The sequence below is a fragment of the Fonsecaea multimorphosa genome (genome assembly GCF_000836435.1).
Source record: "Fonsecaea multimorphosa CBS 102226 unplaced genomic scaffold supercont1.3, whole genome shotgun sequence".
In the NCBI taxonomy this organism is placed as follows: domain Eukaryota; kingdom Fungi; phylum Ascomycota; class Eurotiomycetes; order Chaetothyriales; family Herpotrichiellaceae; genus Fonsecaea; species Fonsecaea multimorphosa.
The window spans coordinates 1,407,203-1,432,448 of NW_015971637.1; the positions used below are offsets into that span (position 1 = coordinate 1,407,203).

Consider the following 25,246-nt stretch of genomic DNA (forward strand, 5'->3'; position numbering starts at 1 on the left):
CATTGGATTGATCAGTTGGACCCTACCCTGGAAGGTGTAAAAGGTATACGAGAATGACGCGTTTCTGGTCGAAGATCCAGCTCCATATTTTATGCGGAATGGAGGGGGATTTCCTGGACGTACTTCTCTAACCGACAAACTGCGGTTTGAGCCAGCCGTCGTGCCTCTTTGTAGTTGCCGGCCGTGACGAGCGCATCTACCAGCAGCCACATTTCCCGCACGACGTGAGGATCTGTCTCGGCGTGGGCATATTCGAGGAGAGCGACAATGGAACGAATCTGATCGACGACCTCGGCAGGCGTCAAGAGGCCATCACCCCCTCCTTGCTCAGATTTGATGTCCATTATCGTCCTCATCGCACACGCCACCTTTGCAGCGTGGACACGTGGTACCCTCGCCGTCGTCGGCACGACTCCAATTGTATTGACTGGTGGGCCTAGGATAACAGGCTGGTCATCAAGAACATGAGTTGTGACTAGAACCGCCAGGATGCGGAGCAAGATGGTGCTATCGCCAGTGAAAGACCCTTCTTGGGTGAACATGGAATCCCGATGTTCCAGGAGCGCCCCGATGCTGCGCGCGCTGAGCATCTCATAGTCCGGAGGAGGCGACGCGTCCATGCGTGGCGCGAGCAGATGCTGGAGCAATCTGTCCGTCGTCGCGTCAGGGGTGGGATTTGAACGAGCTTCCGTCCGCTGGGCTTCCGCCGCGAGGCAGGAGCTCTGCTGCGCGTCGGGGTCGCTGAACCAGTCGTTTGCTGCGCTGACCAAGGCGGCTGGGAGGGTGATCGAGCATGAGTTCCAGTGGATACGGCAATAAAGCGAGAATAGACTGGGGTCAAAGTGCTGGAAGAGGAGCTCGGCGTTCAGGGTCCATCCCCGTTCTAACAGAGATGAAAGGATGTGTGATGAAGACCGAGTCCTTGTGTCGTTATCTGCGGTATATGAAGACGGTGATGAGGATGACGAGGGCGAGGACGAAGGTGTCGGTACACAGCTCCCGGAGATGAGGGTATCATCTGTTATACCAGCGACGAGTCCCCCCAACCCGCGGAACATGGCAGAGATGGGATGAGGCTTCGGCGTCCTGGTGTTCACCAGTGCAGTGAGATGGGCCAGTAGCATTTGGAAGAGCTGCGGCTGACGCAGTGCGACCATGTAGTGCATGATCTCGAGCAAGTTCCACAGCAGCGCAGGTGCTTCGAGCCGCAACATGTCTTCGACCATCAGGAATGCCTTGCGGGCCAATCTACCAGCCATGTTCCCGTGGCCTCGGTCCAACAGGTCCACCACCAGCTTGAAGGTGACGCTCATATTGTCTGTCTGCTCGGCATATGGTTGGGTTTCCCAGGTCTGCTGCCGCTGACACGCGCGGGACCCAGTATGAGACTGCAACGGCTCGAAAAATGCCAGGCTGCATACCCGCACCCCAGTCAGGAAGGTGAGTATCAGAGCCTCATCGTGACCGAGTCCAGGGCATGCGCGCATCGAGCCCACAGCGCTTACCGGGCTAGGCCTTCTGCTCACGTCCTTCCTGCATTCATACTTTAATGGCGTCGGCGCAGCAGTAGCAGAGCGTCTGGCATTCTTCTGGAAACCCCACTTGGCGAATCGCTTCTTGTACATCTGCGCCCTAACATGCATAAAACAACGCCAAAAAGTCAGTCCCTCATTGTTGTAAGACCAAGACCTTTCGCTGCGCAGCCCAGAGCCACAAGAGACTCAAGATGGGGAGTGGTGAGAGGGTGATCCTTACGTCGCCTTGAAGCCATGCTCCCTCTCCATGTATTGCATGATGAACCGCAGTTTCCGACGCTTGTAAACATACAGTCGCTCGATCTCCGAGTATAGAGCCGCCCACTCCCGGTGTGTTGGAACGGACTGTGGCCCGGGAACGACAGGCGCCGCCATTGGCCTCCTTGGCCGAGGGATCAATGGTGGAAATGCCATGGCCATGGGACACGACGGTGAGTATGAAACGACTGCAAGGAACTTTTTGGTTGGACCTGATATGATGAGATGAAAAAGAACGGCACTGGAAGACCGACAATAATAAGGCAAAGTAAAGCAGATTCGACTGAATACGGAGTCGGGCCAGGAAGCGGGGCCCTGTCAGCCCTCAGCCAATGGAAACGGAGGAAAAGGTTCCCTACAGGACTAGCGCCGATCATCTGGAGTGACCGGCGGGTCCCAGCACGGCGGGTCCTATTGGGTACGGAGGATATACGAGGGCGCGCACCAAAAGTGCTGAGTTAGCGCATTTCTTAGCGTTTCAACCAATGCCTAATCTAGCTCAATGTAGGACTAGCTTTTCGTCCCCCGGCCAATCTACCTAGTAAATAGAAACCTGTAAATACACAATCCTATACCATTATTAATTGCTGCCTAACGTGAATAATCAGGTCGATATCGCTATCTAACCTACCCTATTAACAGCGATGTCTACGCTGTCAATAATAGATATAAAAGATGGTCGTAATTGCCAGGAAGATTTATTCTTCAATTTCTACGGTTATTCCATTGCGTTTAAGTATACCTTTGACTGATTTATATATAGAATAAGCCCGTGGCCGCGAAGCCTCGCGGCCGAGAATACCTCATAACCCGCGAGCTTAAAGACCTTTATCTTAGGAATAAGCCTCTAGCTATACTAGTGTTCGATATTCGCTCGCTTAACGCGTTTAGATATTGACCTTACTATCGCTTAGTTAGACGCCGCGGTAAGTTAAATAGGCTATTCGCGTACCTAGTTAATAGGCTAGGAGGATTCTTGAGAAGACGTAGGAGCGAGGGTTTAACCCTTAGGAGGATTTCTAGATCCTTAAGTACTACGTCGAGGACGGCGTGAGGATAGGAAGACCTAGAGAGATCTTAGAGAGTGATAAATAGCGTGTCCTATCCGTCGTTACTAAGGATCGATCTAGTAGAGAGAAATTAAGCGATATTATTACCTATAAATCTAGCGTTAGTTTATTATTTATTCTACGCGTTCTAAAGAAGTATAGCTTTACTAACGTTAAACTAACGAGAAAACCTAGCCTAAATAAGGCCTAGCGAACCGTTCTATTAGCGTTCTATTAGCGATATTAATACTAGACCTTAGAGGATTAGAAGAACGTTATCTAGTCCGATAAGACCTCTATCGTCCTAAGTAGACGAGGCCGTTAAAGAGTCTGGCGGCGCTTAGATAAAGCTCACATTCTATCGGTTATTCGTAATCGCTAGAAAGGTTATTCTAAGTTTATATTCTAGGGCTGTTTTACTTACGATTCAAAAGGGTCTTATTTTATCTAGACGCCTAAAACTGCTATAGAACGTAGAGAGGTAAATAAGTACATTAAGAGACTTAATTAAGAGATCGAAGAGGTTAAGAGAGAGAAATAGGAGCTGAAAATAGATACTAGGCGACTAGGTCTAAGGAATAAAGGTAGTAAAAAGCTAGCCTAGCGATTCATAGAACGAACTAGTAAGTTAATAAGGCGTAGTTAAGGAGGAATCGATTAGTATCGATATATTAAGGTAAGCGATCTCGGGACGATCGATAGCCTATCGGGCTATTTTCTATAGAATCTACTAACAAACTTACTCTTAAGTTCATCGTCTAACCGCTTATTATCCCGTTTATATAGGAGTGCTAGAAATCGCGGCCTAAGACGATCGTCTAGGAGGATAATGCGCCATCGTATACGCACTAGTATACGTAATAAATCTATCAATTTAATCAAATTCCTCGCCTTCCACACCCTCCTAATTCACCTGATTTAAACGCCTCAGAAAAGGCCTAGTCGTGGCTCAAAAAGGTAACGATATTCCGCGGTCCTCCTCCTTCTATTAGCGAGTTAAAAAAGGCCTAGAAAAGGGCGTGGAAAGCGCTTCCGCAAAGGTAGATTCAATAGTAGATTGAAGGTATTCCGCGGAATATTCAAGAGATTATACGCCTTAAGGGTGGCAACGAGTATAAGGAAGGGCGCGAGACTAAGCGTAGCTATAGAGGCTATCGCAAGGTTGGCCACCTAGGCAAGCACATCTATCTACTGGACAGCGAGGTAGGCGACGGCGAGGTCGATCTAGAGACTAGCCTATCTACCGCGGACGTTATGGAATGGCCAACCCACGGAAAGCCTAGCGATCGCAACAGTGAACAGGACAGTAAATAGGACGATAAACAGGACGATAAACAGGACAGCGATTAGGTCAGATCATGACTTGACCAGCTAGCCATTCATACAAATCAGGTGAGCGATTGCTCTCTCTACTATTCCATGGCCAACTAACAGCCTAGCAATTACAACAGTGCACAGGCCGATAAACTGGCAGGTTAACAGGCCACTTAACAGGCCAGTTAACAGGCCAATTAACAGGCCATTTAACAAGCCAATTGACAGGATGATGAACTGGTAGGTTGATAGGACGATGAACTAGTAGGTTGATAGGCTAATTAACAGGCCAATTAACAGGCCAATTAACAGGCCAGTTAACAAGCCAATTGATAGGATGATGAACAGGATGATGAACGGGACGTTTAGATAGACAGCGATCAGGCTAAGTCATGACTTGACTAGCTAGTTACTCATATAAAATAGGTGACAGATTGTTTCCTCTACCATGCCAAGGCCCTAAAGATAATTGGCGTAAACGCTAAGAAATGCGCTAACTCAGCACTTTTGGTGCGCGCCTCGGTACCTAGTACGAGGTTCTCATGGGTCCTGCAGGCTCGTTGAGTTCTCGCTGGGGTTCAGGTGCCTTGCAAAGTAAGAAAAGGAAAGAAACAGAAGGTGCCTACCGGTTTGGACATGTTCTAACTCCGCCGAAGATGGACGGGCCTCCCTGATCGCGTTCGGGCGCCGGACCATCTCAAGCCTTATACGCCCTTTTCAGAAGGATTCGCGACTCAACGCCTGAGATTGATACCGGGAAGGTTATGTCACTCAGCAGAGTCTATGGAGTAGCAGCTCAGACTTGACCTGACACCGGATAACACTTTACGCCGCCTCCGTGTCTGCAATGAGTCTTGAAGGTGAATAAATGGAGCCTGCTTTCCTCGATTCGAATCGGCGTCTGTCTTGGCCCTACCAGCACATAAGAGAAACTGCTTTGCCCATTCCCAGGGCCTAGCACCCCCATCGAATCTCCTTTAACGATAGCTCTACCTCTACCTCTATCCTGCCTTGTAGACGATGGCTGTTTCGAACGACAAAGTTGTGATGACGATTGGAGGGACAGATCCACCCAAACATTCAATCTTGAACACCGCCGATGTGAAGGATGCTAGTGACAGTCTCAGCACACCCCAGGAAAAGTCCGTTCAGAGCATGACTGACGACCAATATCCGCATGGTTTGAAAATGGCACTCATCGCAGGGGCGTCGGTGGTCGCTGTATTTCTCATTGCACTGGACCAGGTGAGCACTGCTGAGCACTGCTTCTGACATCGTACACAAGGCTTACTCTGACACCAACCGCATCTAGACCATCGTCGGCACCGCAATTCCCAAAATCACCGACGAGTTCCACAGCCTCAATGACGTATCTTGGTACGCTGCGGCGTACTTTATGACTTTTGGCGCTGCCCAGACCTCGGCGGGCAAAGTGTACAAATACAACAACCTCAAATGGAGTTTTCTGATCTCCATGTTCATCTTCGAGGTTGGCAGTCTGGTCTGTGGAGTTGCGCCCAACTCCAATGCGTTGATCGTCGGCCGGGCCATCGCTGGACTGGGCGGCGCCGGTCTCTCGGTCGGTGGCACAAGTATCGTATCCTTTACTGTCGAGCCAGCCAAACGACCGATGATGATGGGTGTCATTGGTATGACATATGCCATTGCCGCCGTCCTTGGACCGCTAGTTGGTGGCGCATTTTCCGATCATACCACCTGGAGATGGTGCTTCTACACCAACCTGCCGATTGGGGGAGTCGCGGCGGTAATTCTCTTCTTCTTTTTCCATCTTCCAAACGCTGCAGCGCCTCCTAAGATCTCTTGGGTAAAGAAGTTGTTGCATATGGATCTGGTAGGGGTTGCTTTAGCTATGGGAGCTATCACCTGTTTCATCCTCGCTCTTCAGTATGGAGGCATTACTCAACCCTGGGACAGCGGCGTCGTCATCGGTCTCTTGGTTGGCTTTGGGCTTATTGTGATTGCCCTGGTGGGATGGGAGATCTGGCTTGGTGATTATGCCATGATGCTGCCGAGACTCTACCGACAACGTTCACTCTCGACCACGGCCCCTTACCAGTTCTTCTTCATGGGCAGCTACATTGTTCTCCTATACTACCTCCCCATATACTTCCAGAGCATTCTCGGAGCGAGCCCTATCAAGTCCGGCGTCAACAACCTACCTCTCGTGCTCGCAGCGGCCGTGTTCGCGCTCGCTGGCGGAGCTGTCGTTATGAAGACGGGCCGTGCGCAACAGGTTATGTTTGTTGGGTCGATGCTTGCCACCGTGGCCGTTGGCCTGACCTACACACTCGATATTGACACCTCGACTGGAAAGTGGGTGGGTTACCAATTCTTCATAGGAGCCACCATGGCTTTCGCCATCATGCACGGTTTGACTATTGCTCAAGCCAACGTGGGTCCCGAGGATCTCGCAGCTGTCACGGCCAACCTTTTGTGTAAGTCTTCACATCTCCTCACCTCTTGAAACAGTTGAAGGGAAGCTGACCAACTTGTTGCATAGTCTTCCAGACGCTGGGGGGTGCGTTTAGCACTTCGGCGGGACAGTCAGCCTTCGTCAACAGACTGTTTGCGACTCTGCCCGAGACGGCCCCAGGAGTGAATCCAGGACTGGTGCTTGCGACCGGCGCCTCAGAGCTGCGTAAGGTATTCTTGCCAGACGTGGTTCCCGGAGTCCTCAAGGCATATATGGTTGGTCTCAAGGCAGCATTCGCAGTCGCAGTGGGCTTCTCTGGCGCCGCATTTTTGTGCTCGTTGGCAATTCCCATGGAGAAGCTTCCGAGTCATACCGAAGGACAAGCTCCCATGGCAATGGCGTAGATCATATCCATTGCGTGTGCCAGACAGCTCTTGGTTAGTACACTCGCATATCTTGTCACTCCTCTTGGTCTGTCGTGGCGAGCTTCGCGGTCGTGTTCTCGGAAGGGTGTTGTTCATATGGGTTGTTTTTACGGAGTATATGCACCATAGGTGTCCTACCCAAATAGAGGCACCATCGGCAATTGCCAACTGGAGCAGGAAACCTACGTCGTTGTAGAATAGCCTTGGGTCTTCCTTAGCCGCCGCTCCGAAGCTAGACCATATCATAATGTCAATACGTGAAGGGATGGCGGAAATGGAGAGAAAATTCGAAGAACCTAAGGCAATCACGTCACGTTTTCAGGATCGCGGTTGTTTTTCACCTGTCGGTCATACTCTTCTCGCATGGTCTTGATGCGCCACCTTAACATGGTGTGTCAGAATTGTCTTGTAGCCCAGGAAGAGATAGAGAGGCGCTAGGGAGGACGAAGAACCGTCCCGGGCTTCTTACTGGAGATACCGATGTAATGTTCGGTCGTGGTCTTCCTTCGTCTTAGAAACGTATTTCTCTGTATCACGCCCTTGTATGTCTCGCTATGTGTCCTTTCATGTAGCCGTTAGCTTCAGCTCGAGTCCATAGCTCGTCTATCGTGGCGTTCTGCCTGCCCATGGTGTCGGCGTAGAAGCTCGAGGGGTTCGGCCTACGTCGGTCGTGAAGCAACAGTGACGGAGCTGGGGGAAATAGCCGTTGTAGGCCACAGATTTCGACCGGGAAGATTGGGGCCAGTAGGCTTAGAGGCGAGAGGGACGCCATTATGTATATAGGGTCGGCGAGTCGACGAGAGAGGAGTCCCCCCAGTTGTCGCCGATAATGGAACTCATCTTGGGACGGGGCGTACCAGGGGGACTGCAGCAGAAATCAGACCGCTGCTGGCGAGGGTACGTGAGAGTGAGAGCGTACGTCGCAGGGTGCGAAGGTGAGAAGAGAGTGAGTCGCAGGTTGTCTTAAAAGCGGCACCGTCTCCGGGAGCGTGCCGTGTGCCGCCAAGGTATCGGATTAATGTTTCGTCGAGCCGAAATCAATCGACGATTTAATCACACGAGTCTTTACCACGACGGTGTGCAGCGGTGGTTTCTACACAACGTGGCCGCAGCAGAAGTGTGATTGCAAAAGTCGAGACCCTCCTCATCATGGTACAAAAAGAAGAACTATCAGGCGACGAGTCTGACGACTCTCAATTTGAATGGGAAATGGAACAGGGCATCCCTCAAGTCGATGATCCGTTCATCCAAAAGTACATGGCGGGGCGCCAGGCTCTGATAGAACAGGAGAAAAAGCAACGCCATGACCGGGCTTTCAAACAGAACATGTCTCCCATGGCTAAACAGGCGGCTAAGATCATGGCGTCGATTCGCCGGCGAGAGCTGCAGTCAGTGTGGACTTCCGAGTTTGAGGATAGCCTCGCTGATAAGAACGGTGGCAACCTGTATCCAGGAATGATGTTCACCCTGGCTCGCGATCGCATGGAGACGACTGAGTTGTGGAAGATCGTCGAGAAGATGCCGAAGGGTGCACTGCTGCATGCTCATCTGGACGCGATGATTGACATTGATTGGCTCGTTGACCAGGCTCTGGCGGAGAAGGGATTCTGCATGATTGCACCTGAAGGGCTGAGTGACAAGGGCAAGCGGACTTCGGGTGCATTACAGTTCAGATACTATCCCGACGAGGTGGTCAAGAAACAGAAGAGTACAGGAAGTATTTGGACAGGGACATACACGCCGAATACGCCGGTTACGATCAGAGAAGCACAGAGGACATTCCCGGATGATGATCAAACCTTTAAGAAATGGCTAATCAGCAGATGCACCATTACCAGCGAGGAGTCCTTGTGCCACCACCATGGCCTGGATGCTATCTGGAAGAAGTTTCAGAGTACGTTTCTGGTCATTACTTGGATGTTCACCTACGAACCAATCTTCCGCCGCGCCATTCAGCGCCTTCTCGGCCAGTTGGCAAAGGACGGCATTGTCTACGTCGACTTTAGAATCGCATTCAAGTTCGAGTTCCGAAGGCAAGGAAAGACTACGGGTCAAGTGGGCAAATTTGACGACTTTTTCACGATTTTGGGTGAGGAGATCGAGAAGTTCAAACGGTCGCCTGCCGGCAAGACCTTCAAAGGCGCACGCATGATATGGACGGTCATTCGTAAATCGGACAATCGAACACTTGTCGATTCGATGAAGGAGTGCATCCGCATGAAGAAGAAGTTCCCCCACATGATTTGCGGCTTTGACTTCGTGGCTCAAGAAGACCAGGGAAGGACGCTGAAAGATCTCACTCCACTCATTTTCTGGTTCAAGAAGAAGTGCGCGGAAGCAGGTGTGGATTTGCCCTTCTTTTTCCACGCGGGCGAGTGCCTTGGTGACGGCGACAGTACGGATAACAACTTATTCGATGCACTTTTGCTGGGGACTCGACGCATTGGACATGGGTACTCTCTGTACAAGCACCCCTTGCTGATTGACATGGTCAAGGAGAAGAAGATATTGGTCGAGAGCTGCCCGATCTCCAATGAGATTTTGCGACTCTCCAGCTCTATTCTTTCGCACTCTCTTCCGGCTCTCCTTTCACGAGGGGTGGCCGTGTCATTGAACAACGACGACCCTGCAATCTTGGGCCACGGGAAAAACGGCTTGAGTCATGATTTTTGGCAAGCCTATATGGCATTTGAGAACCTCGGATTGGAAGGCCTGGCAACAATGGCCGAGAACTCGCTGAAATGGTCCGCCATAGAAGATCAAAAACCAGGTGAGTGGACTAAGGATATCACCGACGGGTATTTGGGGAAAGGAGTCAAGGCAAAGTTACTGAGAGAGTGGAGGAGCGAGTTTGAGAAGTGGTGTCAATGGATATTGATGGAGTATCCGTTAGAAGCCGAGGATGAAGATGGCGAGGATGAAGACGAAGAGGAGTCCGAAGAGGATGAGGAGGATGAAGAAGAAGAAGATGAGGACGACGAAGACGATGAAGAGTAGCACGGGCATTTTGCTGGTGTTGGTCGTGGTCGTAGTTGTGGTGCTGCTGTGGTGATGGTTAGAGGCAACAAATCAACCTTGCTGTCATTCACCTGATGGCTTGTGTTTTGTTGCTCAGGGATGCGGAGACATTTAGATGGTCTTCAACGACAACAATGACAAGCTTCTGAGCGGGATATGCTCACTTTGACCGATAAGGGGCGCTAATCACTCAGGTATCATTTTGTCTCCCGTTCCATGATCTGACTGTTTCAAAGGATAATGGGAACGGGGTGAGGCTGAGCAGTAAGGCTCATCAGGCTGTGACGCTCGGAGTTTTCACATATGCCCGGCCCGACCCCTGCACCGTTTGCTATCGGCCGTGTTGGGGGTGGTTCGTGCCCGTTCGTTTTCGTTTGGACATTGTCATGGGGTGTTTGAGCACTGAAAAGCGCCTCGTGTGACCACTGCGGTGAACGCCCCCACTGCGCCTCTGAAGGCCAAACTCCACTGGCTCAGGGTAGGTAGGGACCCAACGCTAGGTACCTAAGCACTGGGGGGTGCCCCTCGTTGGCTGCTAGCTGCATCATCCCGCCGGCACTTATCATGGGTGGAGCAAGGGAAGCCCTGGATGTTGTCAGTGGGAGGTGGCTTCGAGATCTGCCTGTTTTCTCCGACTCTCATACCTCGTTCCAACCGTGCCTGCGTTTGACCGAGACCACGACACGTTTCTTCCACTACCTCCATGGAGGACAGCTGATATGTTTCTCCTGACTTGGACGACGCAAAAGACGTCTATTTCCGTCTGATTGGAGCAGACAGACGCGGGTCCCCGCCGAGAAAACAGAGGCGAACCGCACTGTTCGCTTTCTCAACCTCACTCTCTTTGTGCTGATCGCTGATCTTCCCTGTCCCTTATGTTGACGTCCATGTCCTTGTCAAACACCTGGACTTCATTTCTTTGCTGCTGGACGTTGGTACCGTTTATCGTCCTTCCTGATCCAACCACGATGAAAACGTTGGCCTCTTAGCCATCTTACTTAGGAGCCGGGAAGTGCTCATCCTACCCCCGAGACCATGTCGTACTTCCTTCCTTCCTACTTTCAGAAGCGGCTGCTTCGATACGCCCTCCTCCGTCTTGACTTTATCGACTCGGACGAATTCGATCTCGACAACCTGGGCTTGAAATGGGGCCAGCGGACCGTGGTCGAACTCAAGAATGTCGGAATCAAAGTCAAGAGAATCATCGACATCCTCCAACTTCCTGCCGCCTTCGCCCTGACCCATGCCTCCGCCAAACTTTTGCGCCTTACCCTCCCGGCGGATCTTCACATTAGCGGCATCCAAATCGAAGTGGAAGGGGTTGAGATAATCGTGGCGATTCGACCAGACAATACCACAGCAGTGACGGTGGCGGGCAAATCTCGCTCAAGAGCAGGATTTCCTCCCAGCAGAACAGACCGTGCAAACCTACCTCGGTCAACTTCTCCACCAGTCCATGACCCTGGTGGAAGACATGGAGAAGCAGGTGGACTACTGGAGTTGTCTCAAGTCATTCCCACATCAGAAGATCTGGCCGCGTCGTTCCTGGAGGCTGAGTCGCCGGGAGAAAGAGACGAACTACAAGCTGCACTTGAGTCACAGTCTCAGATTCACATGCAAGAGTCGGTGACGTCCTCCGCTTCGAGCGAGGATGTTGGCCTCGGCATGCCTGGAGGGCTCTCGTTACCCACCTTCGTCGCCAACTTTCTGAAAGGTGTGGCAGACCGGTTGTCAGTCAACATCAAGGACGTTAATGTCGTCTTGGAAGCGGATCTTTCGTCTGGGAGTGCAGGCCCAGCAGAGAACACAAAGTTTATGCTCTCAGTCGGGAACATTGCCGTGGATGCCATCGACAAGCCAGAAAGCCCAGAGGTCGAGCCAGATACGAGACGATCAATATCCATCGATGAAGTCCAGCTGTTCGTTCTGTCCGAGTCTGAGAATTTCTCAGAATTTTCTGGCTTCAGTTCGCCGAAGCTAGCCAAGTTACGTCCACCGCTGTCACACCCTGCTAGTGCACGGAGTGACAACAGTGATCTCGTTCGATCAAGCACAACCAGTCTCAGTCAGCATTCTGATTATCCAAGGCTCTCCCCAACCTCATTGAGTAACTCTGGACTGGGTATTGGACTCGAAGATGCAGCACTATCAGACTCTACCATCTTCGGACGGCGATCCAGAACCATCCCAGTCCTACCTGATTCGACGGGTGATTCTGAGCCTATCGACAATCGAACTCATGCCGAAGAAGTGCAACAGTCCGTCCGTCGAGATAGCGACGAAGTGTATGGGATTCTGGACAATCAGTCTGAGGACTTAGCAGAATCTAGGACGTTCACGCATGACGAGGCCGAGAGCATGTACATGAGCGCAATGAGTGGGCCACTCAATATGCCGGGTGGGTTCGCTTGGTCACAACCTGTGCCTGAGGCTGGCCCGGAGCAGCTCAAGGACCCCGGACAAAATGAAGTTGCATCAACACCTCTGGCCGACCAAGTAGAACCACTGGGTGATATATCTAGGGCCTCCCTCAGTGGACCATCACGGTCTATCAACGAAACCGAAGGATCGAGTGGCGAAAGCGTCCTGGATAATAGCCTGGCCTCATGCTTTCGGTCTCGAATTCTCCGCGTGAATACTCTGAACCTGAAGGTCCCCCAACCCCATCATGAAGAAGCCTTGTCAGAAGCTGAGCAATCCATCCCTCCACAGCGCTTGAGCCATGCTTCCCAGATTCGACAGATGCATGTGGGTGGGAGAAGTTCCCCAAGTACCTTCCTCAACGAATCTCGACTCCAGTCTCTGCGCAATCTGGGTCAAAGTCGGACTGTAGACCGACCAAAAGACAAACTCAGCATCGACATTGGAGAGATTTCAGTGGATCTCGATATTGTGCTCTGCAGGGTTCTCGTGAGAGCCTCGCAAACCATCACTGACGCAATTCCAACGAAGCCTCCGCAGAAGTCGAAAGTGCCCGCACCATCCTCTCGAGAGTCTGTCATTCCTGATGTCAACATCAAGAGCGTAAACCTCAACTTTTGCGAATCCGTCCCGAGGAAACCGCCTAGCAAAATTGGAGTCCAAACGATCGAATCAATTCTCTCCAGCCAGGAAGCTCTACTGAAAGTGTCAGTCACTTCGATAAGTTACATGGCAAACTCCACGCCAGAGAAGAGCCAGCGACTATCGATCTCTAAGATTGTTGTGAACCATGGTGCCAGGGAGGTCTTGACATTTGTTGACTCTATTAATGTTCGAGACTCAATCGCAACCAGCTCTATGCTGAGGCCTCATGATGTCGTGGTCAACGTGTCGGCAAATCGATATGAGGTCCAAATTAAACCCGTCTACGTTGTCTTAGATTTGTTGGTCATTGACGATGTGCTAAGCAGAAGCGGTGGCTTGAGCTCTTTGCTAGATTTGGGAAACTCCATTATGTCCACACACACCGTGAAAGGCCCAACTCCTGCATCGGCTCCAGAACCTTCCAAACTACGCACCGTGAGGTTTAGTGATCCTCAAAGAAGACCTAGGGCAGACAGTGATCCCTCATCGACTCCGCCGAAAGTCGATATTCGTGTCTCAGGAGCAGTTTTCGATTTGATTGGGTCTGAGTCTTCCATGCAGATCAAATCTTCAGCTATCAAAACTGTCTATCGGGACAACAATGTCAAGGTGGTGATAGATGGCGCCGCGGTCGAGGGTCCGTTGCTTGCTGCTTCTCGGGCTCGCGGAGACATCTACGCCAAAATTCGCAATATCGAGGTGCACTACTCGAATTCCCCGGATGATGACGACCTAGACAGACTTTTGTCTCTTATCACACCTTCCAGTGACAAATATGAGGAAGACGACGATATCATGGTTGATACGTTGTTGAGACAGCGTCGTAAAGGCGGCGTCTTGCGTCTGACCATTGGAGATCTTCAAGCAGGTGCTGCTGGCCTGCGGTGGATGCCCCATCTCACAAAACTGACTGATGAGATCTCGAAACTTTCGTCCGTTACAAAATATCTGCCTGAAGATGATCGACCGGGCATCCTCACCTTCGGGCTTTTGAAAAAGCTAGATTTCCGCTTCGACGTCGATGAGAAGTTTGGGCCCATCAGACTTCAGGCTGACCTCTTGGAGGGAGCTCACATCAATGTACCAGCACTCGCCGCCGCCCAGATTGCAGCCTGGTCAATGTCAAGAACCGAGGAGGATGTTTTGGTTGGCGATGTACTGTCTCAGAGCAAGACCGTCATGGGCCCGCCTATGTTCATGTGCCGATTTATAGCAGACGAGATGGAACCGACGGTCCGAATGAAGCTCTCAAACACTTGCATTGAATACAAGGTGCCAACAGTTGTTGCCCTCACCTCGCTTTTCGAACGTCTCAAGCTCGATTACGCGACCGCCCACAGTCAGAGTCCTTCTTCACAGCCCTCGAGCCCATCATTGTCGAATGCCGGAGATGCAGGCAGTTTAGCGCGCAAGATCAGACTGTCCATAACCTTCAGAGATTCGGCCATAGCACTTAATCCTGACAAGAGCCCAGCCAAGGGTCTTTTCGTGCTGACAGACGCCGTCATCCGTCATGAGAACCAGAAGAGGGGGTCGACGGACAACTTGGACATTAAGAAAGCTTCCCTCCTCATTATCAACGATGCTTCGACTGTTGGGCTGGAGTCAGGAAATGTGGACCACAAGCTCTATTTCGAAGAAAATGACCAAGTCCAACAACTCACCAAGGCCGGATTCGTCCCTGTAGGGTCGATCTCTTCTGCGTCTGCCATTATCAAAGTGATCGAAGATAAAGTCACGTCAGAAACGCGGCTGGACGTGGAATTCCGCAACAACCTTCTCTTTATCGAAACTTGCGCCGATTCCACCCAGACCATGATACAGATTTTGAGTGGTCTTGCGCCGCCGTCACCGCCTTCTAAGGTCGCGCAATACCGGACGGAGGTTGTCCCAATCCAGGATATGTTGGCGTCATTTACTGGCAACGCTTTTGTCTCAGAGCCTGGTCCGTTGCTCGGCCTTCAAGCTTCGGGCAGTACGTCCGCTGTCGAAATTCCGTCGCAGGGCAAGACTGAATATGACCAAGAGGAGGAGGAAGACGAAAACGAGTTTATGACTGGCATGTATGGGGACGCCGACGATGCTGACGATGAGCTGACCGCGAGCCACGTGGAGTCCGATCTGGGACGCTCAGTCATGTCCGAAAGTGTGCACATAGCCCCGGTTGATGCCACTGGCTCCGACTACGGCGATGCCATCGAAAGTGTGATGATGCACAGCCTGCTAGATTTCCGAGCAGACCATTTCATTCCGAAGTCATCGGTGGGTGGCACAGCCCACCGCTGGAATTCGGTCCACAACACCTATGGTCTAGCAAGCGATGCGATATTTGAACGATCCCCATTGAAGCTTCGCGTGAGGGATGTCCACGTCATTTGGAATCTATTTGATGGGTACGATTGGCAAGCGACGAGGGATACCATATCGCATGCGGTGAAGGAGATTGAGAACAAAGCTCTGGCAAGACGCCCACGGAGCAGCACCCGGGCGCCTGGCGCGGATGATGAGGATGAGTCTGTGATTGGGGACTTTTTGTTCAATTCCATCTACATCGGCATTCCGGCGAACAAGGACCCTCGAGATTTGGCGAATGCTATCAATCATGATATCGACGACTTGGTGAGTGAGACCGGTAGCTACGCAACTGGGACGACGGTCACTGCAACTACGTCGCGACGCACATCAGGCACAGTGCCTAGGCAAAAGAAGCTCAGGCTCAATCGCAGCAAGCATCACAAGATGACATTTGAACTGGAAGGTGTCTCGGCTGATTTCCTGGCATTCCCTCCAGGAAGCGGCGAGGTTCAAAGTTCAATCGATGTCCGCATCAAAAAGATCGAGGTCTTTGACCATGTGCCTACGTCGACGTGGAAGAAGTTCGCCACTTATATGCAAGATGCCGGTGAACGCGAGCACGGGGCCAGCATGGTGCATATCGAAGTTCTCAACGTGAAACCAGTCGCCGAATTATCGGCCTCGGAAATAGTGCTTAAAGTCAGCGTTCTTCCACTGAGACTCCATGTTGACCAGGATGCATTGGATTTCTTGACTCGGTTCTTCGAGTTCCGAGATGACAGTGCCCCGGCGTCAAGCGGATCCTCCAGTCCACCATTCTTGCAGCGTGTGGAAGTGAACGCTGTGCAGCTCAAACTCGACTACAAGCCCAAGAAAGTGGATTACGCGGGGCTCCGATCAGGACGGACGACCGAGTTCATGAACTTCTTTGTCCTCGACCGCGCAGATATGGTCCTCCGCCGAGTTATTCTGTACGGAGTGTCTGGGTTTGACCGACTTGGTATCACGCTGAACAATATCTGGACACCGGACGTTAGGCGGAATCAACTTCCTGGAGTTCTGGCCGGTTTGGCACCTGTCCGACCTCTGGTTGATGTCACGAGTGGGGTGAGAGACCTCATCGCAGTCCCCATCCGCGAATACCGCAAGGACGGGAGACTTGTCCGAAGCATTCAGAAAGGAGCATTGGCGTTTGCAAAAACGACAGCAACTGAGTTGGTCAACCTTGGAGCCAAAATGGCGATCGGCACGCAGCAGATCCTTCAAAATACGGAAGAATTATTTGTTCCTCGTGAAGCACAGGGCGAGACCGAGGAGGACGAAGAGACTCGGAAGCAAATATCTCTGTATGCCGATCAGCCCATTGGCATCAGGCAAGGGCTGAGAACGGCATATGCAAGCCTAGAACGAGATTTATTGATTGCCCGAGACGCCATCGTGGCAGTCCCTGGAGAGGTCATGGCCAGTTCTACGGCCAAGGGCGCGGCCAGGGCGATTCTCAAACAGAGCCCGACCATTATTTTGCGGCCGGCGATTGGAGCCACGAAAGCGGTTGGGCAGACACTGATGGGTGCTGGCAATATGCTGGACAAACAGAATTTGAGGAGGATTGATGAGGTAAGTTTTCCCTCCCAGTCATATTTTGTGTGCGGATCAGTACTCATGACGAGCCTAGAAATACAAGCGGCATTGATCGCGTTCCTCGACGAGATTTGTTTGCAGATTACCCAGCTCCTTGGTGCCATACATGCGAGGCGGGCGTTGGGTGACAAATGTGTTTGCTATGGGCGCATTCTAGCATATCACAGGGCGTTTGAATGTTTGCATAGGCGGAGCATGAGAGAGGCTTTGCTATTGTTTGCCTGAGTGTTTTTCCTTGCATTATGGTCCGCGAACGACTGACCGCAGTGACCGGTGAATGAAACGGCGCCACGATTGAAACGAGAGACACATACCCATCAGGGCAATGATTTGAACATAAATTGGAACGATCAGCTGAATGTGCATGCCACGAATGATACAGTACTTTGCATGGCGTTGGTGGCTTGGATGTCATGATGGATTGAATGGGTGTTCACATAGGCCAGGCGCAAGGACTAGCCTTGAATACCTAGCTATGTAGTCCACAGAGCTGCATCTACGCATAGAACCGTATTGTCTATGGTTTTTCATGCGCACATGCTGGAAATGTCAGACGGATGCTGTGGACACGTGCACTTGCTGGGCAATACAGCCACATCTGACCACCCTTCCCTTGGACATCCCGCATTTCTCTGTGTCAGGTCTCGCGTGATGATGAAACGATAGGAACTCGATGAGTCTGCCTTGTAGAGCGGGACAAGGATATAGAGCTCGCCAGCGGAATATACTCGGTCCATACTGCCTCCCCGGGCTCGCCGGTCTCCTCATTCGATGCATTCCTCGGCCATATTCAAACGGGGAGAGGAGACCTCGTCCTGCCGTGCCGTGAATGGCTGACGAGGCTGGGTCATCCCCATGTTTGCCATGCGCTTAACGTCATCAGGGCGGGTAGCCATTGTACTGCGGTCCAAACTACCCACCTCTTTCTTGTGTATTTTCAAGCTCTGGTGAGGATCACGCCATGCATGTCGTGCATGTCTGGTGTTCTGAAGGGCACATTTCTTTGTGGAGTTGTATCCAATGGCAGTGGTTGCCTTTCAGGCTAGGCTCTGCGGGCACATCCTGAATGAGTATTCTTCTAGAAGCCTTTGTCGCGATCTTCGAAAGGGGCGAAAACCGAGCGCGGAATTTGGTGAAATTGAAAAGGTGCCGAGGTGGCAGGGGGCAGTGCTTTAGGTATGGCTGTATTGGCTGTATGGGGGTTGAGGTGGGAGTGGGCGCCTGGGGTTGATTGCCTTTGCTCAGCCACAAAGCGAATTGGTCCATGAATGAATGCCCTTGCAAGCGCCGTAGCCAAGTTCGCGTAGGAAAGGGTCTCGCCCCACGTGGTCTTGGTGGTCTTGGTGTCTGTCAAATATCCCAATCTCCAGAAGCAAGTCTCAGCCCCGGCTATGCAATGTAAGGAGTTCTCACATGCTCGTACAGAGGCTGATCAGATCGGCTGTGCAATATGAAGGTCATGCACATGAAACCGTAAGTACAATCAAACTCTTGTATGAGCAGGCGCTTCCCCACCATAGCCCCCGCTGGGTTTGCCAGGGCAGAATTCGGTCAGGAGAAAGGATTGGCAAGGGATCAAGTGTCTGAGGTATAAATCATCAAGAACGCACAAGAAGCATGATGATGAAGAAGAAGAAGAAGAAGAAGGGAAAAAGTAATAGACAAAGGGACAAGGAGAACGAACCATCGGTTTGCTACCTTGATCAAATTGCTCCTCACTCATTAGATCCACGTGGCACGCGCTCCTGCTTGCTTCACTTTTGAGTCACCAACAGACAAAGAAAAAGGCAGACACAGTATCATGGAGCTTCTCTCACATCACAACTCTTTCCACCGCCATCACAGTCATGTCCCCAAGATGGACAATCTCTTCCGACGCCTGACCAGGAAGTCCTCCAAGGGCAGTGATTCAGCTGCTGTTTCTCCCCGACCATCAGGGCCAACGCCCTCGACGGCCTCTGCCCAAAGAGAAATTCAATCAATTCAATCAATTCAATCTCCCATCGCCTGGGCCCGAAACAACAACAGAGACGCCAGCAACCCCCATGCCAGCACCACTCCCACGCGTCGTCCAGCAGCAGCAGAACCACCGCCCCCTTACTCCCCTCGCTCAGCTTCGAATACCAACACCACGGCCAATGTGCCCTATTCGCCCGCCGACCTGTCCAATTCCATGCAGGTCGCAGATGACTCGCCTTACGCATTCCTGCGCACCTTTGACACCATCTTCCTGATCGACGACTCCGGGTCCATGGCAGGCCGCTCCTGGCGAGAAACATCTGCTGCACTCGCGGCCATCGCCCCGATCTGCACGGCCCACGACCCGGACGGCATCGACGTCTACTTCCTGAACCACCGCAACCCGCACACCACACCTAACGGACAAGGCGGGTATACCAACATCACCACCACCTCCGGGGTGCAGAGCCTGTTCCAGAACGTGCGACCACTAGGGGGCACACCCACGGGGACACGCCTCAACCAGATCCTCAAACCCTACCTCTCGGAACTGGCCGATTCGCTCAATCGCCAGGCCCGCAGCGGTGACGACTCGGCCCCCACGGTGAAGCCGCTCAACATCATCGTCATCACCGACGGCGTGCCCTCGGACGACGTCGAGAGCGTCATCGTCAACGCCGCCCGCAAACTCGACGCCCTGAACGCCGAGCCCTGGCAGGTGGGTATCCAGTTTTTCCAAGTCGGCCGCGAACCCGAGGCCCGCGACATGCTCCGCGAACTCGACGACGCCCTGAGCGCCGAGTACCACATCCGCGACATGGTCGACACGGTGCCCTGGAACGGCGAGGACGACGACGAGCAAGAAGGCCTCACCGCCCAGGGCCTGTTGAAGGTGTGCTTGGGCAGCGTGGTCCGACGGTGGGATCGGCGGACTGTTTGAAACAAAAAAGTGATTTTTCGGGAGTTCTGCGATCAATAAGATGGTCTCACGCGCTTATAGTCAGGGAGTGGTTTCAAGAGCACTCGGGTGGCACCTTGTGTATTCACTTGATACCCTGTATTTCATAAGGAGTCAATGACTTTCCGCAAAAAAACCGTGAACTTTTAGCAAGTCCTGGGTCAATGGATGGTCCGTCATGCTTGTGCTCAGGGAGGTTCTTTCAAAGGCACTGTATTAGTAGTACTAGACTAGGCTCTATTATTCCATACCGATCTATGCCGACAAGGCCGAGTCGCTTACCCACCCCTGATGATAGATGCACTGCTAGAGCCTGTTTGCGCATTCCCTATACATATTTGAATGGATGAATGGCAACCGGGGACTAGACAAGTAATTGCAGGTGGACTCGGACGGCCCCGGCCCCCATGCAGTATTAATGTCATATGCATTTGCATTGCGTACATACAGTACAGGTGTCTAACGCCTGCTTCAAGACCTCGCTCGCCATTTGCGATTCCCATCAAGTGCTCTCCATCCAGCTCAAACCCATGCATGCCTGGTCCCGCAGCGGTAATAGCATCCATCCACACGCCCCTTCCTTTGTGCTGCCATCGCGTTCTCGACAGAAAAGAAAATAAACAATATTAATGCTTCTCGTATTCGTCATCTTGATGACGGCAGCTCGAGAGGGTTGATTCGAATATGGCGTATTCAGTCGAGCAATAACCCCGAATCTTGGGCATATCGTCCACCCACAGCCAAGCTCGACTGTTCTAGCAAATACTCTGCAAAAGGGACAGTGTCCTTACCACGGTTGCCGGGCCTTTCCACCGAATTCCTCGCCGCAGAAGATGTTGGAGCCATTTTACACCATCCCGTCTTCAATACTCCACCATCATCACCGCCCCTCTCAGTAAGTCACCAAACTGACGTGCCCGTCGCCCAATGCTGCACATGCCAGCAACATGCGGTGCGGATGGTATGCCGCCGCCACTATTGGAGCCTGATGGCTCCTGCCTGCAAGACTGCCGCCGACAACATGCGCCATCCGGCTGCTTGACGGTTCAAAGACACCCAAAGTATCCCCGTTTGTATTGAACGATTTCACTTCATGTTTGTCCGTGCCGACAGCAAAGACAGGAGCATGTTCGTGGACGGACAGGCTGCGTAGTAGGGTCGTCGAGCTTCCCGCCAGCGATGCCGCCGAGCTGGTACTCCCATAAGTACTTGAACCATCTCTGCCATGTTCGAGCTTCGAGGGCGAAGGAGTCGATGAGGTTGCGTTCAACGTCAGAACGGCTTTATCGTTCCGCAGATCCCACAGTTTCACCTCACCATTCCTGCTTCCTGAAATCAGTTCTCGCACGCCGCCACGCTGCATGTGAATATTCGTTATCCACTGTCTATGCTCGCGCCAGAGCTTGACCATCGCAGTACGAGGGTTGAGCCGCTGGTCGAATACACGGATCACGCCATCCCCAAAACCCGCAATGAAGATCTGCCCTGCCACCTGATCACTAGTCAGGCTGGTCACGCAGCTAGAACTGCGTGCCGGAATGTCCCCCACGCAAAGTTCCGTCGCGGCATTCCACACTTTGATAACCTTAACGTCCCCTGCCACGAGCGCTTTGCCTTGCCCTTGTTGCCAGTCAAAAACCAATCCGGCATTCTTGTTGGAAGGGATTAGCTCTGTCAAGGCCCTGAATGCGGTGATCACCTTGACGTCCGTAGAACTGTGATAGTTCCGATACACCTTGAGGACCCCGTCAGAACTGCCCACCATCAAAAGAGGCTGGTCATCCTCATTCAAGAACTTGGCATCGTTGATCCTGCTTCCCGTAGGATTTCCATTGCTGAATCGACTCAGTTGTTCGTTATTCTGAAAGTCCCAGATAGTGACGGTATCTTTGTCATCAGTGACGGCAAGGTGGTTGTCAAACTGATGGAATGTCAGCTTCATTGGCTGACTCTGGTTGTTAAGAAACCCTTCGTAGCGGGTCCATTTCGAGCTTCCCGCCACGGCTTTCAGGGGCTGATTGTCAGCAATGATCTTTTCGTTGCGGTTGCGCCGCCAAAGTCTCGAATTGTAGTCGGCCGATCCGGGCTCGTCCGGGTCATTGGGTCTCATCTGTGGTTCGCGGAAGTATTCGGTTGACCAATCTAGCAAAGCGCTCTGGAGTGGAAAGGCAGGTCGCTTTTTTGGATCCAGAGAAACGAAGCCCGCCGAAGTAGGCAAACCGGCAGATTGATACGATCCCGGGGTGCTTCTCGCATCGGATGTTTCTGGTGGACGGCTCCACTCAGGTGGGAGACGACTTCGAGGAGTATTGACAGGTTGAACAAGCTCCCTCGTTTTGGTGGGAGATGTTTGAGGACTGTTTTCCTTGGAGGAGGCTGAAGGAGAAGAACCCGCACCAAAGGCGAGGTTGCGAAGTGAGCTGCCTGCCCTCTTCAGACTGAGCGACAGATAGCTCTGCTGCTTTATCAATGTGGGAGGAGGAGTGCCGGGCTGTTTTTCGACCGCCCTGAGCGAGTCCCGAGACGGGACTTTCTTAACCTGGGACTCTTCCCGCTTTGAGAACCGCAATAGGTCGTCAATAACGGCCAAGGCCATATGACTCATGGGTGAGTTAATCAATGTATCGTGCACATGGTCGACAATGATTGAAGCATTCCGAGCAATTTCTGGGTGTGGATCGACCGACAACATCAAGATTTGAACCCAAATCGAACCATAAATCGTGTTTGCAGAGATTGACACCCACTTGAGAGAATCATCAGCTTCAAAGCCGCTTGGCTGGGACTGCTTGTACGGGTGTCTGTCTCTTTCCTCCACGAGCTGCTCGTAAGCAACCACGATAAACTTGTTCTCGTACCGCTTCACGAAATGCGACAGGAAGACGACCAGCTCCTTTCTCACTAATGTGCTGCCATCGGACGTCATAAAAAGCACAGAAGAGGCGATTCCCTCCTCAATCTGAGACACTTGATCAGTTAGATCTGGGATGCCGAGGAAGTGGGTAAGAGCATGCAGCATGGCCGCGCGAACTTCTGGAACGGGATCAAGGGACAATTCACAAAGTCTGGCGTGAGCCATACAACGAATACCCATCCATTTCGCGTCAGCATAGTCGCACCACAGCATGCTGAGACACAAGCAAGACCATTGTCGAAGCAAGGGATTTTCAGGCTCTGCCATATTAAGCAAACAGGCATTGAAAAGTTCAGGCAACAGGCAGACTGTCTGGCCTGGAGGATATCTCTTGCAGAAAGTGGCCACGATGAAGGCACACATGGCTCGATGCTCGCTGGCATTGCCGACGGGAATGTCTGAACGCGGGTTCATGATGGAAATGAAATAGTGGATGCCGTTGTCCTTGAGCAAATCATTCTGTACCGTGTAGTCGACTGCCATGATTCGAGCCCAGATAAAGACCATCACCGGCTTGAGCTCTAGCGATGCTGCTTGGAGAAGCTTCACTACATAAGGGAAGATTCCAATGCTCAAAGCCAGGTGAACAGCCCACGGTCCGAGGTCCAGGAATTTGCTAAGCAGAATCAAAGCACGCAGCCGATGCACTTGGCTAAGGAGGACTTGCAGAACGATCGGCAGCTGGTCAGGCGCACGGTCTTTGGTGGGACCGGAGCTAAGATACACCTCAAAGGCTGTGAGCTGCTCCGAAAAGAATGTCGAGTGTTGGTATTCATAGACGCGTTTCCCTTCTTCGGCTTCACGAAGCATAGGGAGCTGCGCCAACACCATCTCCATGGCCAGGTCCCAACTTTGCCAGAGGGGGTGTCGATGTGTTTCTGGCAGTGCTGGCGAAGAGATAGGATGACAATGGTTTGCCCTCATGATGCGTTCGCTCAACAAGAAATTGCGGAACAGTGCCGCAACCATTAGATCTTGACGGAAAAGCTTCTTGAACAAATGTCGCGGCAGGATGTTCCAGGCAATCGTGTCAGTGATGGCTGTAAAGATCCAGTTGAGTTCCCCCAGAGGACTCCGTCTATCCTGTAGACGGCCGGGGACTGGTATTTTGCCATCTTCGACAACAGGGCCGTTGGGAAGCGGATTTTGCAACACAAAGTATCTCAAGGCTATATCTATCGGCGTCGTCAAGCAACACGTGAAAAGATCAGCAGGCAGTTCTGGGTTTGTGGGCAACATCTCAGTTCTCCCACAGGCCGCCAACTGGATGCAATCTCCATAGTTCTGAATAGGTGCGTTCGGATCTCGTTTCTTGAGCTCCTCGTTTTCCTTTTCATGCTTGGCCAAGAACGTGTCGAAGTTGTGCACAATGTTTCCAGCATGAGAGACATCATAGACAAACAGACTGGGACCTCCTAGCCACGCCTGCAAGTCGTAAAGTCCCACCGGTATATACTGAGTGTAGTTCTTGTTGAAGACCCAAATCTCCCCCGAAGGAGTAGGCAGTGGCACGCCATGGCCGTTGTAGTGAAAAAGCACCCTCTCGTCCTTCGCATTACGACGCAATGAGATGCAAAATCGTTTCGTTTCGTCAATGGAGGGATCCAGGTACTGCTTGTATCTCGTCCGCAGACTCAGCGACTCGTATTGCTCCTGCAGGCGTTTACCGATTTGTTCCATTGTCTTGGTCGTACCACCACTGCTTCCCGTCGGGTCAACCCATGCTTCGAGCTTTGCAGTGGGGTTCGTCTTGATCACATCAGGAGGGTCCACACCGATATTGAGACAGATGGCTAATGCTGCGGAAACAGTCTTCATCCGATCTTTCATGCGCCAGTCCACACTGGGGAACTGCTTGGATTCCTCCGACAACGAGCCGTTGCTTTCATGCCGCTTTTCAGTGTAGTACATGTAAAATGTCGAGTGTAACAGTGACAGGTATTCATTCGACGTGTACTCGTCATCCCAGCCATGCCGAATATGGGCCAGTTTGTCTTCTGCTGCCGTGACCTTTGGAAGCGCCTCTTTGCGACGGGGCCCAAGATCGCTCTTGGTACGCTGCAACAAGGCAATCGGTCTCGCTGTCAAGTAGTCTTCCGCCTCTTGAGGTATGATTCTTGGGGTAGAAAGCCCATTTTGTTGCGCTCGACCCGGGCCGCTGAGCAGGGACGGCTGTTTGAGGACGGAGCTTGATGGGAAGCGGCCCTCATCTTCGAGCATGTCATGAGGTGCAGACTGATCCCCCTCTTGAGTTGCAGGTCTGCGGCGGTTCACGTCAAGGAGCCCCAACCCGCCGGACACTGGACCAGTGTGAGAAGCCATGGTCTCCGCAACGGGTGTAGCTAGATCCGGTTCGCGCATGTCCAACGAACCATTGCAC

The 25,246-nt window shown here is 52.1% G+C and overlaps 6 protein-coding genes across 6 annotated transcripts; 4 read left to right on the forward strand and 2 right to left on the reverse strand.

Annotated features, from left to right (window-relative positions):
• Positions 1-89: 89 nt before the first annotated feature.
• Positions 90-1,955, reverse strand: Z520_02325 (uncharacterized protein; the record flags this gene model as incomplete). The annotated part of the gene is made up of 2 exons (XM_016772839.1): positions 90-1,632; positions 1,756-1,955. 2 exons carry the CDS (start codon positions 1,953-1,955, stop codon positions 90-92), a joined length of 1,743 nt encoding a protein of 580 aa, XP_016636309.1.
• Positions 1,956-5,176: 3,221 nt separating this feature from the next.
• Z520_02326 (uncharacterized protein) lies at positions 5,177-6,994 on the forward strand (the record flags this gene model as incomplete). Its single annotated transcript, XM_016772840.1, has 3 exons — positions 5,177-5,401; positions 5,469-6,612; positions 6,678-6,994. The coding sequence occupies 3 exons, from the start codon at positions 5,177-5,179 to the stop codon at positions 6,992-6,994; spliced, it is 1,686 nt and encodes a 561-aa protein (XP_016636310.1).
• A 1,170-nt stretch (positions 6,995-8,164) lies between these two features.
• Positions 8,165-10,012, forward strand: Z520_02327 (uncharacterized protein; the record flags this gene model as incomplete). Its single annotated transcript, XM_016772841.1, has 1 exon — positions 8,165-10,012. One exon carries the CDS (start codon positions 8,165-8,167, stop codon positions 10,010-10,012), a length of 1,848 nt encoding a protein of 615 aa, XP_016636311.1.
• A 1,056-nt stretch (positions 10,013-11,068) lies between these two features.
• Z520_02328 (uncharacterized protein) lies at positions 11,069-17,087 on the forward strand (the record flags this gene model as incomplete). Its single annotated transcript, XM_016772842.1, has 2 exons — positions 11,069-17,011; positions 17,070-17,087. The coding sequence occupies 2 exons, from the start codon at positions 11,069-11,071 to the stop codon at positions 17,085-17,087; spliced, it is 5,961 nt and encodes a 1,986-aa protein (XP_016636312.1).
• A 1,806-nt stretch (positions 17,088-18,893) lies between these two features.
• On the forward strand, positions 18,894-19,934 carry Z520_02329 (uncharacterized protein; the record flags this gene model as incomplete). Its single annotated transcript, XM_016772843.1, has 1 exon — positions 18,894-19,934. One exon carries the CDS (start codon positions 18,894-18,896, stop codon positions 19,932-19,934), a length of 1,041 nt encoding a protein of 346 aa, XP_016636313.1.
• A 910-nt stretch (positions 19,935-20,844) lies between these two features.
• Z520_02330 (uncharacterized protein) lies at positions 20,845-25,188 on the reverse strand (the record flags this gene model as incomplete). Its single annotated transcript, XM_016772844.1, has 1 exon — positions 20,845-25,188. One exon carries the CDS (start codon positions 25,186-25,188, stop codon positions 20,845-20,847), a length of 4,344 nt encoding a protein of 1,447 aa, XP_016636314.1.
• Between the last annotated feature and the right edge of the window lie 58 nt (positions 25,189-25,246).